Source organism: Alosa sapidissima, chromosome 15, assembly GCF_018492685.1.
Source record: "Alosa sapidissima isolate fAloSap1 chromosome 15, fAloSap1.pri, whole genome shotgun sequence".
NCBI classification, from domain to species: Eukaryota; Metazoa; Chordata; class Actinopteri; order Clupeiformes; family Clupeidae; genus Alosa; species Alosa sapidissima.
The window spans coordinates 17,409,861-17,430,847 of NC_055971.1; the positions used below are offsets into that span (position 1 = coordinate 17,409,861).

Here is a 20,987-nt window from a genome sequence, read left to right on the forward strand (position 1 = left end):
GACCATGAATGCACACTGTCAGGGGCCTTTTAGCGGGGGAGATGGAGAGAGCCCTCCGATGCACTATAGCATGGATGAAACTCGGGGGCAGGACATGCACGACTGCCCCAGTATGGTAGTTCATTTGTCTGCTGTTTTATTTAAAGCCGACCTCGTTTGGAGTGAATAGTAGGAGGAAGAGGAGGAGGAGGAGGAGGAAGGTGAAAGGCATGCTTGGACTGTAAACAAGGCTGAGAGTCCTAAAGTCAATCACAGCTTGTCTGCATGCCAAAAGGTAAGATCAGGTGTGTGTGTGTGTGTGTGTGTGTGTGTGTGTGTGTATGTACAGTATATGTGTGTATATACAGTATACAGAGTGTGAGTGTGTGTGTGTGTGTGTGTGTGTGTTAAAATAGTGTGTGTTAGAAATTGATATTGTTGTCCATCCTTTAACTTCTGCCCACCCTAGGAAGACATTGCATAAGTAAGAGCTTATTTTATCTCCTCATTTCCACCACCACCACCACCACCAGCAGCAGCACCAGTACACATCCAGCACAGGATCCCACCGTGCTCCCCCGCAGTGCTTTGCTTTGATACCATGCACTGTTCTGATCCTTTGTGAGAGGGGAGATAATCAGTTACACAACTGCACTGTTTCTCCTGACAGAATGCAGCACAAGATGACCCAACCCTGTGATTACATAACACTCGTCTTCTACTTATAAATGCATCTGCTCGAGTTTACTGTGCTCCCCAGATGTTCAAATAAGTGGCTTCATTATACTGCCAATCAGGACAAGAAGAACCAGGCAGAGGAACAGGAGAGGGGAAGGGCGAAGGCATAATTAAGCTCACTTACATTTAAGTGCGGCTGAATGCCAAGAGACACAGTACTTAAACCTAAACACTACACCTAAAAGTTCAGGAGAATCATCTTTCATAACAATTAAAATATAGCTTAGAAGTCACTAATTGCTACTTTAATTGCTGATTCATATAGCGCCGAATCCCAACCTTTTGTCTAATACCTTAAATATTCCTCAAAGGCGGTTTTGGCGGAGTTAACATGCTGTAACAAAAAAAAAGTATTGGGCAGCCATTGTATTGTGCAGTACACCATGTAGGGTGGGGAGGTTTTTGAGATGGCTGGGGAGGCTTGGAAAGGGAAAAAAGAAGAGAGCCAGACCACATAGGACGTTGCTGTCGCCACGGCAGCTCTGAAAATAAAGTCTCGGGGTAAAGCGAGCTCTTCTGGAGGCTCTGGAGGGGAGCGTTGGCACAGGGCGGTCATCCAGAGGTCCTCTCTCTCTCTCTCTCTCTCTCGCTCTCTCTGAAGCGAGGCCCTGGACCGCGGGCAGCCGATCAATCACAACAACAACAGGACGCGACGCCGGGGTCCCACTGCACTCCCCTCTCGCATCCTGTGGGATGGGTCTGGATTTACTCACGCCGCCCTGTCAGGGCACGCTCACTCACATGCGCAGCTTTCTAAATGGTTGACCAAAAGTGCCCGGCCCCGTAGAGAACTGGGACGAAATATCCACTTGAGGAAGAGGATTGAGAGATCTAGAGGACGTTTTAAGTTTTGGAAATCTTTACCTCTGATGGTTGTAGGGGAGCAGTATAATTCTGAGTGTATGACGCTGTTCACAAAGTTTCTTTCAAATAAAATAATGTTTCCTTTCGTAGAACTGCAGCTTAAGGAGATATAGAGGGAGCTTTATCCCTGCCAGTTTAGCCTCTAGTTCTATAACAATCTCTCTCATTCACAGTCTCTCCTGGGGTTGTCCTAGCTGCACACTTAGCATTTTCTTAATTATCCTGAAGTTGATTTCCCACGGTACAGAAGTTATAATGCTTTTATACTCCACCGCTCGCATATACGGAGCGCCATGTGGGACTGTGGGGTCTGGACTGTGTTATATGTGAGTGAGTGCGCTTGTCTCTGTGCCTCATGGAGGCTGTGCTGTGGTTGCACGATGTTATCTCCCACTCCCGTTACTACTGCAGCAGTGGGGATGGAGCGGCCATGCAGCCGCCATGAGTGGCGAGTCTGGCGATGAAGGGTCCAGAAGCAAGAGATCTCTGCCTGCAGGACTGCACTCACCACAGCTGAAAAGTTCCTGGACCAGTGACCAAAAGTGAGGACCAGAAAAGGAAGGCTGGTTTGGATGGATATTTTTCATCCCACGTGTGTGTGTGATCACTACATTTTGATAGATACAGTACTATACAGTACTGTATATGTGTCTAGACTGGGGACAATGTACTGGGGAGGAGTCCACAAGAATCTGTGTAAAGAGGGTACAGCCGTAAAAGGCCAGCTTGCAACTACCACTGTAAGATGCTAACAAGCCAATAATGTTACAGGCTACACGTCCAGACATACTACTATCTGACTTGTATCTGACTGGTTTGTAATCAGATGCAGAACAGCAACAAGCTATTCATTTGCCTCTATACATCAGTTAAAGAGAATGCAGCCCAAGAGACTAGTCAGCAGAATGTCTTGGACAGGAAGGTGTGGTGACATCCCAAGCACATGGCATGGCTGCCTGTTCATTGTCTGCAGAGGGATGCGTACGTACTGCAGACGACACACAAAAGGTCAAGAGATGCTCCACTGTGAGTGTGGGCACCGCCCTAACTCCAATCAACACACACTACACACACACACACACACACACACACACACACACACACGCACGCACCCACAGGATCACTACACTTCCTTTCTGTCACACCTACACAGCCCAACACACAATCATACACACACACACACACACAGACATGGCGCATGTTTATTGATTTACCGGTGACGGATGGTTCCGCTATGTCACCACTATTGGATTCATATGGAAATGAGGGCAACATGCCTGTCTTCACACGGCAAGGCAAAGCAAGGCAGCCCAGACCAGCCCAGCCCTCCTGCACCTCAAGTGTCCAGACTACAGCACTCATACCGAAGGTACTCAAGACACAAGAACACGAAGACACAAGACACAGAGAGAGCAATAGAAATGAGAGTGTGTGTGGTGTGGTGTGGTGGGGGTGGGGTGCAGGTGGGGGTGGAGAGGGATTAAAAAAAAACACTTATCTTGAGATGGAGGAATATCTCTGCTGTTTGATCAATACCAGAATGCCGTGTGATATTCACTTTAAAAAGCAAGACTGAGAGATAAAAGGGCAAGGGTGAAAGCCTATGCTTTTATTTAGCTATTATTTAGCTGTTTGTGGTATTCGAACATAAAACTCCCCAAGAGGATTGACAACAGCCAACCTTTTTAACACTAGCCAGTATAGACTACCTGACGTTTTGGCAGGATGGCATTGACATTTTTTGAATTGATGTTGATAAGACACTGCTATTCTGCACAGAATCAAATCAGGTCCTTTTTCGTGCTGGCAGAGGCAACAAAGCACTGTGATGTGATCACACAGACATCATACAATAGATGTCAGGCAACACGAGAACAATGTTGAAAGGGAAGAGAGAGAGACGCTTTTCAGTTAGACTAAAAAAAAAAAAATGAGGCTGTAAGTGTGATCTCATCATGAGTAGTGAAATCCTGACTGTGTAAAGCCACCTAATAATCGCTGCACTGCTGGAGGAAAGACTATCTATTTGTCTGACACTAACTGCACTTCAACAGTCGTGAGAGGACAAGCGCAATGTTCCCTGAGAAACTGCATCTCATTTATCTGATGGTAGGAGGTCCAAAAGACACCAGACTATGGGTCAAGAGTAATGCCAAACCTTGGCAAAAAGTTATGGGAAATGCTTTACTTGGACATTTTCTTAAGAAACGAGTCGGCGAGTTGTTCACTCATCCGAGACAAACACTATGCTGGGCATTCATTTGATTTTAAGAGAGAACTATCGTTTTTCTCTGTGTATTAGATTGCAGGAACAAGACATTACCGTATAAGGATGACGATGAGTCTAATGGCTGTTTTGACTAGAGGCCTCTGCCTGCCTTTCTGGAGGCGTTTGACAGGCAGGATCCTGCTCCCCCATGACAGATGCTCTCGTCTGTCAAAGAGTACTTTGTGTGTGTGTGTGTACAAGAGAGGGAAAGAGGGAGATAGTGAATAGTGAGTGTGTGTGTGTGTGTGTGTGTGTGTGTGTGTGTGGTGGGGGCAGTAAGACAGGGAGAGAGAGACAGACAGAGAGATAGACAGAAAAGTCAGACCTCAAAAGAGCGAGTCTGAGATTAGAGATATAAAAATGCTGCCAAGAGAGCTGAGGAAGAAAGTAAACAGTCAAAAGACAGAAGATCTAGTACTCATTTTAAACTCCTTTCAGACTCAAGTGAGGCCAGTCGAGTGGGCCAGTCGTGGCAGGGGGACAGGGTTGCAGATCACTGGTCTAACCCGAGGAGCCCCCCGAGCCAGCTGCAGCCGTGGGCCGAGCGAAACGGAGCGGGCGACACCCAAGGTGCAGTCTGTTATTCCACGTGGCGTCAGACAGATAATATTCCCATTAGTGACAGCTGAGCAGCCTCCTCCACTGCCTGGCCTAGCCCCCCAACAACTGGCCCCTTTCCACAATGACCATTGCACATCGACAACCCGAAAAAAGCTGCTTTTGACAGAACTATTTCTGTACTTATATTTTAATCTTTGGAGAGTTATTCAGATTCCGAGTAAAGTTCATGTCAAGAGCCCCCACTTCAAAATATAACATGGGATAAACGTTCAACTTTTTATTTTGAAGGCTTTCGACATTAAACCATTGAAAATGTTGAGTTGTAGGGATCCTGACCTGAAGTTGTCAAAGCACAAATCACAGGGTATGGAAGCTATGTTGTATATGTGCTCCAAATATGAAGCGAACCTAGGAGACCCACTGATAGACCCCCACACCAGATTGAACCTGACAGTGGGATGGACTGGGAAGAGATCTGACAGAATCTCACCCGATAAGGGCCACGCATTTTCTTCCTGGTCCAAGACCTTACATTTACATTCATTCATTACATTCATTTAGCAGACACTTTTAGCAGAAACTTTTATCCAAAGCGACTTACATTATTTCAGTTATATTACAAAGGTCTTGGTCCCCAGCAGAGCTACTCCCTTGCTCAAGGGCACAATGATGGAAGCCGGAAATTGAACCCACAACTTTTCAGGCTACTGCCCAGCTCCTTAGCCACTACGCTACCACGACTGCTACCACCGTCCCCAAGACCTATTTGTATGACTCATTTAGATGTAGACAGTAAAACACATCAAAAATGTGTGTGTGGCCTGACCATGTGCTGCTGGTGGGGTGTGGTGTCACGCATGAGGACCACTCCCACCATTACTGAACCAGCCTGTTTATTATGGGCTGTTAGTGATCATCTATGATACATGCTTGGCCCTTGAGAAGAAGCACTTTGGACATACCAAATGTAATTTAGTGATTTGGCTTTAATTGCCTCTATCTTTTCCATTACACGCTTGTTTGGTTAATCTGCTTGCTCTACACACGCCACTGACTTTACCTCATTGGAGTTTATCAGTTGGGCTGTGATGCAAGATTGAGCGCACACACACTTCTGTTCCCGTTATCAGTCCCGACTTCAGTGGAGATTGGATGTTGTTCGTCTAAAAAGGACTCCAACTATCAGGGGATTTTCCATCAGAATAACCAAACACCGTTTCTTAGTGAGCCCAAATGCCTAGCTGCCTTGGTGTTCCGTGCACAAGCCATTGAGGAAGCCGGTCCACCTGCCCTGAACTCTGTTCATGAGTGGAGGTGTAAGGGGGTCTGGAGACCAGTTTGTCCTCAGAACAGGGTGACTCTCCGCCCCAAACACATGCCACTACAAACATCCACACATGGCCCCTGCTCTGAATGTGACCCCAAGTGGCAAAAATAGCATTCACTAAAGCTTCACAGGTCAACCCCTCATATCATCCTGAATTATATTCACATATGTAGACTACCATGAACCAGTGTGAACATGAGGACTAGTTCTACAAGAGACAATTAAATAAAACCATGTCTGAAATCATCCTTGCTGTAGAAGGAATTAGACAAAAAATAGTCAGACAGACATTTTCGAAAGTTTAAATCAAGATTTGGACTAACTATAAATGGTATACACACCTCACATGAAAACCTGTTTACGCAGGTACAGTCTACCTCCAATATTAAACATGCCAGCCTGAGCCACTGTCATCCTGTGCCCTGCCCAAACACTGCAGCACACGCACGAACACGCGCGCACACACACAAACACACACACACGCTACATGGGGCACCAGTCGTCGGCAGTCTCAATGGACAGATGTGAAGCTCTCCACCAAAAGAGGACGACAGACAATAGCTTTTTTTTCTTTCCACCATCCACATCTATCCTGCTTGCTCCATCATAATTTTAGTATATGTGACAACTCGACCATGCACCAGACAATAAGCAAATCACTGCCCTAACACCAGATTCCCTAGCCACGCAGCTGTCAGATGAGATAGTGCAAATGAATTATTCATTCCCTCAGTCGCCACCGTATTGTGCCATATGCACGTACGAGTAACGATTTGTGGATAGAGGAAAGAAACGAGGAGGAAGAGGAGGAGGAGGAAGACAAGCACTCCCAATACAGGGAGACAAAGGAGAAGCAGGATTATTGGAGGGTACTCACATGAGATTCAAGCTGGAAACCGATGAAGAGTCAGCATCGCTCGGCGCGCCGGAGGCTGCCCATTGTCAAATCCGCTCGTTTCGGCCGCTCCCCGGGAAGAAGACGAACCCAGACGACAGACGTCAGAGGCGAGGGCGAGCGAGAGAGAGCGAGAGGGGGGTCTTTGGCGTTGAGAAGGGGGGGGGGGGGGGGGAGTGAGAAACAGTCCTCGGTGGGCGAGAGAGGGAGAGTGGACAGGGATTGAGGGTGGGAGACTCGAGAGCGGAATGGAGATCAAGTTCTGTGCTCATTGGCTCAATTGGGAATGGGAGGAGCCATTAGGACCAATGGCTGCGCTGGTATGCAAAATAGGCTAAGCTTTAGCACCCGCCCACTACTGCCAGGCTGTAAGAGACGATGGGGTTGCCAGAGTTGTCTGCTGCAGTGGGCTACAGCCTCCACACACAAAAGCACACACCCCCCACTGCCCATAAAAGGTCAGAGAGGATGCTTGCTGCTACCTCGGCTGCCTGAAGAGAAGATGTGTTGAAATTCCAGCATCACCCTCTCTGTCTCACGCACACGCACACACAGACAGACCGACAGACAGCGACAGTGTAGAGACAAGAGACCGGCATTAGCGTATTCACAGGGATGAGGAGGAATGACATAACAAAGTCCTGTTTGTAGCTCTTCCTAGTGGTGCGACTAATGAGGTAGATTCCGCTGAGTGAATGCACCTTTGTTTCCGTGGGCCGGTGGAGGCTCGCGCTGCAGGGCTGATTAGCATGTAGAGCCCACAGCGTCAGGAAGGAGGATGGGATGGGATAGGATGGGAGTGACACAAGATAGAGGCTGGAGGAGAGATTAGGCTGAGAGGGGGGGTACACAACAATACAAACACGAGCAGCTGGGATTTGAGGGGAAGATGAGCTAGGCCTTCATGGGTGTATATATATGTGTGTGTGTGTGTGTGTGTGTGTGTGTGTGTGTGTGTATATATAAGGTCATAAAAACAGCCCAAAATACCTCTAAGTGAAAGACAAAGGGCAAATGGTAGTCTATCATAACAAAGGATTTCCTGTGCTTCACAGCTTTGTGACCATCTGACCATCTCTCTGATAGGCATTGTGTGTGTAAGAGCGTGTGTCTAGCAGTGCTCCCTGAGAGGGGGAGAGAGAGAGAGAGAGAGAGAGAGAGAGAGAGAGAGAGAGAGAGAGAAAAAGAGAGATCTGGTATTACAAAGAGACCCCACTGAACAGAGCTGCAGTAAAACCAAGGTACAAAGGTAGTAGTGCTCCCAGCTAGAGTGATGAACCAGTGGCGTTTAGGGGGCTTGCATTGTTTGTTTGCTGATGGGCGGGAGTGGGAGACGGAGTGGGAGGGGGGTTGGAGAGTGGCGAGTCATCTCAGGCTTTCATTGTGAGAGAGTGTGGGTTGCCATGGAGACTGCATCCAGCATAGTGCAGGCAGATGGTGGGGGCCAAGCCGCTCGTTGAGCAGCAGCAGCAGATTGTACAGTAAGAAGGGCGAGCTGGCCGGCTCTCTCTCTCTCTCTCTCAACGGCTGTGCAGTGGCAGGCCTCACCCCAACTGTCATGGCTGACTATCTCTCTGATGAGCATTGGACACAGTGTGTGTGTGTGTGTGTGTGTGTGTGTGTATTAAGCTTTCAATTTTCTGAACTGGGTCTGGTTAATCTTAGGCTTTTCAATTGCAAACATGCATGCACCCCATGTTGTTTCCAGCTGCATCTAATTTTAACCCCCAAACCCATTTATTCGGGGGATTTAATCCCTCTCCCTCCAAACCCCCACTACACCCAACCACCCCTCACGCCCCTCATTACACAGGGGGGTGGGAGAGGTAGGGGCAGCAGACAAAACAGAGGCAGAAGGTGATATAGGTGGGGAGGGGGGGCAGAGGTTTGTTTTGGAAAAAGCCAACTGGATAGGGAGAAGGATGTGAGAGAGAGAGAGAGAGAGAGAGAGAGAGAGAGAGAGAGAGAGAGAGAGAGAGAGAGAGAGTGTGACAGCAAGACATGGGGAGAGAGACAGAGAGAGTGAGAAGGAGTGAAAGTGAGGGAGAGGGGAAAGGGAGGGAGGGTGAGACTGTATACATGGCAGAAAGGAGAGCTTTGGGTTGGCACGGTTCATGCTGACGTCTCAGTCACACCCCATTATCAGGAGACCACCAGGTGTTGGCCCATGCCCAGCGTAAGTCCTGGATGTCTTTATAGGGCTAAGCTCTCTCTGGTTCACTGCAGGCCTGCTTGCCCCTTACACGTCGCTGAGAAACTGGTGCCATTGTTACGCTGACCTATTTAAGACCCTGGTCATACTTAAACCTAATCACGTCGCCCAAAACATGCCAAAAGGATCACACTGGAAATCGTTTGAAAGCCGTCTTAAAGTGAACCACAGAAATAGCTTTGCTCAGATGTTTTGTGTGACAAAAGCACACATTTAATAAGGCCAAGTAAGGTAGGTAAAACATAAATTAAGAGACAAAATAATCTCAGATAAAATGAATAGAATATGATTTAAAAACATGTGGCAGTATATTTTCAGGAGCCCTTCTTGTTATCTACTGCCACTTAGTGGACATTTTATGGTATTACAATAACCTTTGTATGTGCATTGTAACAGGCTTTGAGTGAAGAGTAAAGTACTACTACCATTGCGAGGCATTTTTAAAAGAAGTCCCAGTCTCAGGTATTTTAAATATCTCCAATCCAAGTTCATTGTGTGGTCTAAAACATGAGTGTAAAATGGAGGCAGCCAAAAGCGGAACACATCATGAACAGATAAAAAGGAAGAGGAAGTCACTCACAAAATGACCAAACATACAGCAAACAAAGTGTACTAATGCCTGAGTCAGACAGGCTTTGTTTTTTCACCAAGACGCTTAAAAAAGGACATTAATCCAGAGGGACTCCGAGATGAGTTGCGCCTTTGGACAAGGCTCCCTTGCATCAGGCTGAAGTTCAGTGGGGGAACCACCACCTTCTTGTCCCCATCCACCTTCGTATCCACAGAGGAGCCAGGGGGGTTTTTCACTGGAGTGTCCACAAACTCGAACGAGGAGTTGGCCGTGTCCAATACATGCTCGGACTTCATCTTCCCGACCTTAGACAGGTAAGGCGCTCTGGGTCTTTTGGGATCGTCGTCTGCGGGGATCCAGATGTCGTCCTCGTCGCTGTCCACCCCCTTGGCCACCGGGGGCAATGTGAGCGTGTGCCGCCGGTTGATGGCGTTGACTTTGCTTTGGAGGAAATGCTGGTGCGCCCTCAGGACCACCTTGCCCTCCCCATCTTCTCCCAACGGAATCTCCTCAGCAGTTTTCTCCTCTTCGTCCAGGAAGGTCCGTCGCCGTGGTGATGCCGTGGCACTGCCACAACCGCTGCCGCCGGGTGAGCACTGGGCGCCCAGCGAGAGGTCAGCTACGGAGGATATGCTGCTGCGGCTGTTCTGGTAGCGGAGGACCTTGCGAGACACCTCGCGCATCTTCTGTGCCTCTTCCTCCGCCAGACTCTCATCCTCGTCGTCGCCGTCATGCTCCCGGCTGTCCTCGGTCATCGAGACTGTGATCTGACTGCTGATCGACGATGCGCTCGCGTTGCGCTTCAAGACCGGGGTGGAACAGATCAGGTCCTGCGTAGGAGTGGAACTCCCGTCCCCTGTACTCTGGTCTCCCTCTTCCGACGGAACATGCACAACGGCGTTCTCCGCCACGTTCTCCATGTCGAGCAACTGCGGCAAGCTGCTCGTCAAATGTCTCTGTACCTCAGCTCCTTTGGTGGAGTCCCTCCCTCCACCCGCCTCCATCTCACCTCCAACAACACCAACACCACCACCACCCCCACCCTCACCGCCAGCAGAGTTCTTCTGGGCGAGGCAGCTCTCCTTGGAGGGAACCTCCGACAGGCTGCCGCAGCTGGAGCCGGAGGGCGAGTGCGAGCCTCCTCTCCGGCGTGACGTGCGGTTGTTGAGGAATCGCTGTAGGACGGACTCCAGGGCCACCCCCTCCATGTCCTTGTCCCTCGTGGAGCAGGAGGCTGTAGAGCGGCGCTTGGCGGCACACTGCACGCGCTCACGTTGTCTTCTCTTCACCTCCGCAACCTCTCGATCCCGATTTTCCTGGAGAGGAGAGAGGGCTGCTTATCAACTTTCGCATGAGAACTGGATGCTATCACTCATGATGAATAGAAGCTATTACTCATGATAACTGGCTGTTATCATAACAAGGGTTATGTGACTCATTACCACTGATAACATTACAGGCTAACCTTGTGATATTCTATTTGTTTTTTTTTTTCATTTTCATATTTGTTCATACTTCAGCAGGTTTGTAGCAACTTTCAATTTTTGCAGTGCTAAAATCTTTTAAACAAAAATAAGTCTTCATTTGAGGGAAAAAAATAAATCAAAAGGTAGTCAGACTCAATCATAACGTTAGTTTATGTGGAATATTACATTTTACAAAAAGTAATTACTAACCTATAAAAACTACACAAATAAAGAGCAAATACTGGAGGGTAGTTCACAGAATGGGATTATCATCATTCCATGAGATAATCAGTCAATTTAGTCTTGGATCAAACTCAACTAGAGATAGCTTTACCTGAATGGCTCGTAGGAACTTCTGACAGAAAGAGTGAAAGATGAGGCAACACTCCTCGAGCTTGAACTGTTTGGGATCCTCACAGAAGTATTCAGCAACTAACTGAGTCAGTGAGTTCAGGTCCTGGAAGGAGGTCTTAGTTTCAGCCAGACAACACTCCGCATCCTACAGAAAGAGCAAACAATTTAATTTCAAATATTTTTGAAATTAGGGTCTTTTTTGCTTTTTTGGGTCTTTTTTGCTTTTTATTTGGACAGGACAGTGGAGAGTGAGACAGGAAGCAAGTGGGAGAGAGAGATGGGGTGGGATCGGGAAATGACCACAGGTCGGATTCGAACCTGGGTCCCCGTGGGCACTCGACCCGTATATGGGTCTGCGCCACAGCGCCCCCCAATTTCAAACAGATTTTAAAAGGAGGGAAAAAAGCTACATGCAGATAGCATCAAATTACTTACTTTTAGGAAATCCTCCATTTGTTCTTTAAGGTCTGGTTGCTTTTCTGAATCCTCCTTCACCTTTTGAACTTTCTTCACCTTCAGCTGGAACTCAGCCTCCAGTTCCTGTTTCTGAATTCTGGACAGAATGTGTTTTCAAAGGAATGAGCTGCCAGTGAAAATGGTCTATTAATTGCACCACTACGCGGAAGAGCAGCAGCGGGAGACAAAGTCTAATCATACTTTTTGTCCACGAGTGAAAAATGACCATCATAACTCTGTCACCGATGACAACAGCAAAATCAATTTTTAGTGGCTCTTGAACACTTGAACACAGTCATCAGACTGTGGCCAGACTCTCAAACACAGCTGCAGTCATAAGGAGAATTCAGGTCATTTAATGATTTTTTTTTTAAGTACTGCAGAAGAATTGAAAAAGAGATCAGAACATATTGATATTTTTTGCTTGTGTGCAGAAATTTTTGTCATTAGCCAAACTATGACAAACTATTGACTACAAGCACATGTTTCTTGCACAGATAGTGCGGAATGCACAATATTCATTAACCTTCCCTTCCCTTCTCAGATTGTCGATGCATCAAATAAAAGCAACACCCACTCAACTGATTACTCAAGTCGACTATGAACTTTGCTCCTGTTGACACTCTCTTATCCATGTCTAGCTTTGAACACATAAGTAATAATTCAAATTCATTCTCCAGATGTGCCCCTCTTACCTTGCTGCATCAGCCAGATGCTCCAGTTGGTTGGGGAATTTCAGCAGAGCCATGTCAACCTTCTGTGCTTGCTGAGATCATTATAAACATAAAAGGCAGTATGAGATGCATGAATGCATGTTTCTAACCATATTTTCCAGTTTTTGTCATGATCTTTGCAGCAAGGTAGTTAAGGATTTAGTTTGTTACCATCACCACATAGTGCATCAGGTTCATGCCAGGCTTGTTGGCCTTGGTGTCAACTAGTTTCAAAAGGGAGGTCATCCGGAAGCCGATGGCACTGCCCGCATAACCACCCTGAAGTCAATGGCAATGAGAATATAAGGCTTCAGATAGAACTCCAGACAAATCAACATGAGGCCTGCCTAACAGTTACAAGATGTTCTGCTTGTTTATTTGTGCTTGTTTAGGTTTGTATGCATTTCTTGCCATTTTCCATAAAAGAAGAAACTAAAGAGACAGGACATACTGTATCTCCTGCATCATAACAATCAGAAACTCATTCTTCCTGCAGTGTCATCATAACAGTAAAATATATACATTTTGTGGAGTTGGATTAATATAACAACAAAAAAAAAAGACAAAAATGCCTGAACTTACAGCGTTCATGTAGTTTCCTGTTTTCAACACTAACCGGATGACAGAGTGGAGATCAACACATTTCAGCAACTCTGTGGAGAACAAGTAAATCAAAAGAAGGCTTTCAAGTTTCAACACACGTGTAACTCATACATTTTTGTCTCATATATTAACAAACACACAAAGGATTGGCAAAGCATCTGCGTTTCGCAGGAGGGGAGGCAGACTGAACAGAACGAAAAATGAGCTATTGGCTTTCACCTTGCCCAGCTGCGGTCATAGTGGCGATGGACTGATTAAGTTCATCCATGAAAGGGAAAAATTCTTCTTTCAGCACCAGACTCTGCAGTCTTTCCTCATAGCTGGAAGAGAAGTCATTGAATGAATTTACAACAGATGCAAACATCCTTCACGTGAAAGATTTAATTTGTCATGGTGGTTACGCGTGATGACCACTCCAGGAGTTATAAAGTAAACTGTGAGAAAAAAAAGGAAGAGACACTTAGTACAGGATGAAGCTAATCTTACCATGAGTTTACATTCACATGCATGGACTGCAGACTAGTTTAGATTGATGATTTTTTTTAAAGATTTTTAGACACTTTGAAAGTTAAGTGTAAGTTAGGAAGAATTTCCATCTGAAGAAAAATGTGCAACCTCTACTGCAAGAAAGTGACTAAAGACGGAATATATATTGTGTTTTACTTGTTTAAAGTTGTGTGAAATGACATTTGATCAAGTGTGCTGTAGAACAGGGGTTCCCAAACTTTTCAACCCGCGACCCCCAAAATAACCCTGTTACGAGTTGATGATTTTGGAAACAATATTTTAATGTACAAAAAACTCTTTGGTGTTGCTTTAACAGAAGAATATCTCAGTCAGGGTAATATCCACAAACTGTTGTAAACATACATTGTTGCGGCGCAAATTTACACTTTGGCAACTATGTTTCAGCGTTAATCTCATCTAATGAGATGGATGGAACACAGCAAGTCCATTCTTGGTTTAATTGTGGAGACGGCCACACGGAGATCATCCTCCACATTTAGACGCGATCTGTATTTGTTTTTAATATATGTCAGTGCAGAGAAAGTCTTTTCGCACAGGCATGTGGAGCCAAACGGCGTCAGTACGTCCATCGCGGCCTTGGATAGCTGTGGATATTCCCTCTCGACTGAAATCCAGAACTCAGCAAGCGTCTTGGAATTAAAATCTGTCTTTAAAGTGCGGTCACATGACAGCTCAACCAGTGCGTCCTCCATGCCGGCTGACAGATGACTTGCGGTGGTTACAGTGAATGGTGATCTTATCCAATCATAATTTTTCTGAATTTTATTTTTTCCAAATTTATTTGATTTATGGAAATCATTTCGCGACCCACCCCTCGCCGTCCCGCGACCCCCACTTTGGGAACCCCTGCTGTAGAATATAACTATACCCACCAAGGAACTTTAACAAGAAGCACCATGAAGAGGTCCGCCTCAGAAAGCACGGAAATATCGCTTTCATATGCACGTAGCTGTTTCACCTGCACGCACAAGCACACAGGTTGTAATATATTGTGCAACACAAAAGAATCCATTTCAAAAGTTTAAAATTCCAAGCTGGAATAGCTACCCGCTATAAAAGTGATGAAACACAGGTAGTCCCCACCCACCTCCCCTAGCTATCACTTTTCAGTTGTTGTTACTCCACCCCCCACCCCCTTACCCCCTCCTCCCCACCCCACACTGGAAAAAAGGTGTAGCAACTACCCACCCCACACTGGAGAAAAGGTGCAGCAGCCCATACCTCCTCCTCCTCTGGAAGCAGTTTGCACAACTCCCGGACCTTCCCTCTGGCGAACCCCTCCCTCTGGCCCTGGCTGATATCCGCTACCATGTCCACCATCGGCCTGTAGGGGTGGGACACAAACAGGGATCAATCTCCAGCAAACCAGTGACTCATCCACTCATGAAAACACAAGTTGGATCATTGGACGACAGCGAGCAAATCAAGGCCTTGCCAGCACAAACTTCTAGGGGAGCGAGATCCTGGCCATGTGGTGGCATTACTCATACCAGACTGGGACGGGCCTGGGCTGCACCTAGTGCTTGGCTGAATCACACGGCTATGCTGGACGTCTATGTGGAAAGCACCACAGTCTGTGGCGTGCCCTAGCCTGCCTGACAGCATCTAACTGGTGTTTCCTGTCATCATTCCTATAGTCCGCTAAAGACTGCATGAATATGACTTCATCGCATTTCAAGCAACAAGCTGAACAGGAATATTGACATAAAATGTCAAATCTTGGAGAATAAAAGCACATGAGAAAACAATTTTGAAAAAATAAACAGAGGGTCTGATTTTAGAGCCATAAATAGCTTTATCTACAGTTTTCATGCAAAAATCCACAGCCTGCTTAGACATGTAGACTATGAGACATACAGGTATGCAGGGCCTGTCAAGGAACCTTGTTGTTGTCTCCGAGTTGTTCCCTTGATTGTGTGCTTACCGTTTAAACTGCTTGAGGAATATGCCAATGTTCATGTTCCTCTTGGAGCTTAGTATAGATACCTGCAGGTACACATAAGGCAAGGCATTTCAGCTGATTTACTAGAATGTGTTGACCTTTGAAGATCATCAAATTCAAAGTTCTAGTTCTAGTTATAATAAGCACTGTTTAGTTAAATGTTTAGTTAAATACCCTTCTTTGCTCGGATTCCATTTACAGTATTCCAGGTGACATGCATTTAAAAAGAAACCAGAGGTGTGTTCATATTCGGCAAACGTGGCGAACGTTCCTAGCGACACATGTTTTCTCTGAACAGATAAATTTGATCGATTTGATGAAAACATTCATTGTAACAACTACCTTCTCAGACTGTTTGCGAGTGTTCGCAACCATTCGCCTAAAACTCAAGGCAAACAGAAAGTTGTTTGCAAATGTTTGCTAACGTTCACCTATGTTTGCGAATTTGAACGCACCTCAGAGTTCCCTTCATTTCAGTTTTTCAAAAAGAAAAACACCATAGCTGAGAGAGAATCAACACCAGGCCGAAAGTGTTAAGTAATCGCTCTAAAATGTGCAACAATGTTTTTCACTTGACCATTGGCTTCATTTGGAGCTAATTAATGAGGCTTTGCCATTGTGTGCTTTTGTCCTAGAGGTATTAATGGAAAACAGGGATTTGTTGCTGTTATGAGGATCTGTGTAACCAGGTGTGGCAACAGTACATCTACACCTCAGAATGAAAAGATGTTTACTGTTTTTGTTTACCATTTCCCAGTGGCACGCAGAGGGATAACTCACGTAATAAAGTAATAAAGAAGTGAATCACGTAATAAAGAAGTGATGGCAGGTGAGAGGAAGATAATGCACAATATCAAAGTTCATGTGGATAAACTGTGTTTACTTGCGTTTAGCCTCCACTACATCCCTGCCTAGCACATTCTAGAAAACAAATAACAGCAGTGTCACAATGCACATATAATTGTTTTTGAATATCATTTCCCACTGCAGATCTAATACTATAGCAAGTCAACAAGGCTAATAATAGACACCGACAGCATCTGACTTCAGTGGGGATATAGGCATGGCTTAGCAAAAGAGACCTAAGCCTACATGTATTCCAGTCAACCTCTCCACACCTGCTTGCAACCACATGTTGAAACATCACACATTATTGTCCACACACAAATGTAGAGCAATAAATCACCTACAGTACCAGAAATCATAGCTCCAGCTTGACATCTGAACTAGTTTCCTTAAAAGCTATACCATACAGAAGTAAAACTAATCCTGACTGTAAATATGCTGTATGAATGACCTGTAGTATTGGCAACATGTTCAGTTGATACACAAAAGTCAACAGCCTAAATGCATGTTCTTCAGAGGTTCATTATGGAGCTAAACATTCTTTGGATTTTTCACCCAACAAAGAATCTTTCATCAGTGATCTCTGCCTCACAACTGTGTCCCTCACAGCAGAATTTCAGGCTGTGCTACAGAAGACAGAAGATGAGCAAAGTGTAATACCTCAGTTCCCTGGGTACTGGCTGGCATCCCGTGGATACTGCGGCGAATGGAGGCCTTCCTTGGTGATGGGCTCTGGTCTGTGCGACTGAACAGTTCCTCCATGCGCTTTGTGTCCAGCTCATAGTTGGTACTGGTCTGCTCTGTTGTCCAGATGTTGTGCTTGCCCAGTACACTGTGCTGGGGAATGGCCTCCCAGTTGAAGTTGCGCATCTTGGAGCGCCGATTGTGGCCCTTGCGGGAGAGGGGCCCATTGCCTGGAGGAGGAGGAGGAGGCGGTGGAGGTGGCACTGGAGGTGGTGGAGGTGGAGGTGGAGGTGGGGATGGAGCCATTGATTCAGACCAGTTTATAAAATGATGTCTTTATCCACATCCATAGGGCACAAAGGCCCTATCTGGAGCTGAGTTACTATTTGGCTACAATGGATGTCACACGTATTTCTTCTGAGGTAGGTGGGACAATGTCCCACAACAGATTTTTTTTTCTGACAACACATGAGACAGAACAAAACAAACACAAAAGCAGAAGTTTAGCTTTATCTGGTAAGCTCTTTAGTTGAGGAACTAATGACCACGTGACTGCTAAATCAATATGAGAGTTTTTTGGAAATGTAGGTCTATCCATCTGGAAGATACTGTATCTGAATTCAGTGACAGTCTCACATTTTACATTTCAATTTGATCAGGAATGTCCTCGCAAAGACCATAGCATCTTTGATCATAGCATTAGGCCTACTACAATCGATATGATCACACCGCTGTTTACCTGCACTTTAGTCAAGGATCTGCTAACAGAAGAGTTAAGGTCAGTCGAATTTTATCTTTTAGAGGAAGCCTACGCAGCATCGTAGCCTACTTAAAACCATTATGATCAGCGTAAACTAATGTCAGAAACAGAACGTATAACACGGTCGATTCAAAGGCTTACCTGTACTGCAGGTATGATTTTAAGGAGGAAGTTCACCAAACGGTTTTATTGCCGTTGACGAGAGCAGCTACCATCCCTTCCCTTCTCAAAGGCTAGTTGTGACGAAAAAAGACGTGCAGAGCTTCCAGGTAAGCATGTGTTGAAATGTTCATACCTGTGATATCAGTGACGACACGCCCAGTTAACCCTTGCCTGCATAGCAATGTTTTGTGCGCACGTGTTGAGCCACAGACAGAGCAGATAGACTACAAATATTAGAGGAAGATGGGCTTTTATCGATTAACTCAACTATGCCCGCATCTTCTTTAACTGTGTTTGAATCCAGGTCAGAGTACTAACAACGGATTGGGATACAAATACAAAAACCCGGTCTGTTCTTGCCTTTGTTGAAAAACCCAGCCGTTCATTTGGTAAGCTGGCAGGTCCAGTGTTGAGCGCAACATTATTATGTGACAAGCAGCACACAGAAAAGCACCTCAAGTCATATCACCATCACAAGGTAAACTATTTCGTTTTTAATCATACCATGATTCGACTACTTTTGCCAATTACATAGGGGTCGCTGTAAGGGCATTTCACAAGACATTTACATGAGCAAGATAACTGGGTTACTTTTACATTTACATAGGCCCTATTGTTGATTAGTCCTGCTTTTCCATTCACGCACAACATTAGAATATGACACACCAGCCTAAAAAAATAGATTATATGCAAACAATATTCTTTTATAAACCTTCCATGATCCCATCAATCCAGTTAGGCTTAACAAAGACACATATTCATTGGGGGATAGAGGGAGAAAGTGTTGCATTATAGTGTTACAGATAAGTTTGCCTCGTAGTTCAGAGGAAAATCATGTATATACGCTTCATTGCCTCATAGTTCAGAGGAAAATCATGTATATACGCCTCATTGCCTCATAGTTCAGAGGAAAATCATGTGTGTCACTGAGCCCACTTTTTGAACATGAGAACTGCTCTTCCACAGGGGTATACAGAGGATTTGTGCCACTTAATAAAATAAATTAATAAACTCAGAACAAAAAAATTAACCCTCTCGCAATATGATCCAGAGATCTACAGTCCACAAGACGAGGTGTTTTATAAAATACATCACAGACAACTGATTGTAAACTATGCATGATGATTGGCAACACTAACAGCAAATGGCGATATTAGAGAGGTTCAGTGGATGTGCAGGTTCTAAAAAAAAATGTAAAAAAAAAAAAATTCAATAATTTAATTTCTACAATTGAAAAACTTCCATGTCATGTGACTTCAGGAAGACCTTCCATCAGAGTGGCTCAAGCACTGTTAAAGTTAAAGATGAAGATTGTATTCATCATTCAGATGAGCTTTGCCATAAAGTTAAAAAAAACATATTCCACAAAAATCAATGGAAGTTCCAGGAAGTTAGCCTAGAAATCTAAACTGCCAGGCTAATCTAGCAACTCTCCGTTGGCTTGTGAGCTCGAAAAATTAAACTTCTATCAGGCCAATCAAATCGTGTATAGAGTCGTTAGGCGGGCTTAACATAATGATTGATGGCAGAGTTGCAACGGTTTGGCTTGAATTTCCTGCTACTTGAAAACAAATAAGATAATGTTGCTGTTGGCGAACAGTGTGACACGAGTTAAGCTTTTATTAAGTTGGCAAAAGTTTGAACTAGCCAACTAGCTCCACTGGTGGGAAACGCATGGGACTCACAGCTGTACTATTGCGTGCAGAGAGAATTTGAAAGACAACCGATTATCCCGCCCCTCGGACTGAGCACTGCGAACGGTGAGTGCCCAGACCTACATTTTAATGTGGGTCTGGCTCGTCAGGCTACCAGGAAGTAATTGTACCATTGGTTGTACAGATCAATTAAGTTGAAAGGTCTAGTTAAATGGTGACCAAGAGACCACTGTGTCTTGAAAACGGCACGATCATTTGAGCAACGGTGGAACTGGGCTGATCTCTTGATTATATTTTGACTGTAAAAATTCCCATCAGTCACGCCATGTTAAACCAAGCCAATAGGTACAAGTAAACTTGAGTTTTGGGGTGACTTCTATCGTACCACTGAGTCTGTGAATGAACAGTGTTCCTGTGTATTTGGTCATCACTCCCTGACACGGTCCCAGCCTTCATGTTTGAGTTTGAGTGGTATTCAGTAACAAAATGCAAAATAGTAGACGATATGGAGTGAGTTTTAAATAACTGCCAGAGATACTGCATTGAAATGAACCATCATCACATAGCTGTGTGCATAGCACACAATGTAAAGGATGTAAGGTGCGTACTACAGTAACTCTATATACTATAACAACATCCTGGTTCTGTTATCATTGCATAAATGATACGTCTGAAAAACAAAATAAAAAAAAAATTACAACTACGATAAGCAATATAAGCATGGTTATAATGTTGAACGCAAAAATAACATGAAAATAAATAAAAGTGACAATTAGGTCTGATTAATTCATAAATAACTTCCATATATAAATCTGGCTATATTTTCTTTCCTTTTCCCTTGTTCTTCCCCAGCATAATAATGTTGCACTGATAACATAAGTGTAGTCACTAACATGTCTCCAAGTATGAACCTGCAAACTATGATCTAATATACAGTACAACATAATCCTAATCAACATTGACATAACTATAAAGTGACTCTTACTGATTCCATTCACTGACACTTTCTCCAAAATGACAAGTGACATTCATTCATCCATTCCACAGTACAAAACATTCCTATGGTTTAAGGACCTTCTGTGTAACTACAACATGGAGTGAAAACTGTAGTATTGACAATTCAACTTAAATCTGGAACGAAAGAAAGGCTTCCAAAAAAACAGATATAAGGGTGAAAAGAAAAAAAGAAAAAAAAAGACAACAAAATGAAAGAGAAAAACGATGGGGGAAGGGAGAGAACCCCTGCCACAATATTGCGCGTTGTCACTGGCCCCTCTTTTGACACTAGTTATATACAGTACATGCCTCTTCCTCCTCCTGGCATATTCCTTACATCTTCTTCTTCCACTTCTTCTGTCCACTTATGTAACCTTCTGCCCATCTGTTCATCAATCTGTCCATT

The 20,987-nt window shown here is 44.9% G+C and overlaps 2 protein-coding genes across 2 annotated transcripts in view; both read right to left on the reverse strand.

The window, feature by feature from the left end:
* LOC121684495 (tripartite motif-containing protein 3-like) overlaps positions 1-6,809 on the reverse strand; it is a 33,620-nt gene extending 26,811 nt beyond the window's left edge. The window contains exon 1 of the mRNA XM_042064561.1: positions 6,616-6,809. The gene's annotated coding sequence lies outside the window, so the exon portion shown is untranslated. The remainder of the gene's footprint in view (positions 1-6,615) is intronic.
* Positions 6,810-9,028: 2,219 nt separating this feature from the next.
* Positions 9,029-18,075, reverse strand: fhdc4 (FH2 domain containing 4). The gene is made up of 12 exons (XM_042064404.1): positions 17,910-18,075; positions 16,985-17,466; positions 15,461-15,522; positions 14,758-14,860; positions 14,409-14,494; positions 13,228-13,328; positions 12,988-13,058; positions 12,577-12,684; positions 12,388-12,458; positions 11,672-11,789; positions 11,217-11,381; positions 9,029-10,732 (listed from the first exon to the last, which is right to left on the reverse strand). The coding sequence occupies exons 2-12, from the start codon at positions 17,312-17,314 to the stop codon at positions 9,470-9,472; spliced, it is 2,478 nt and encodes an 825-aa protein (XP_041920338.1). The 5' UTR covers positions 17,315-17,466; positions 17,910-18,075; the 3' UTR covers positions 9,029-9,469.
* Between the last annotated feature and the right edge of the window lie 2,912 nt (positions 18,076-20,987).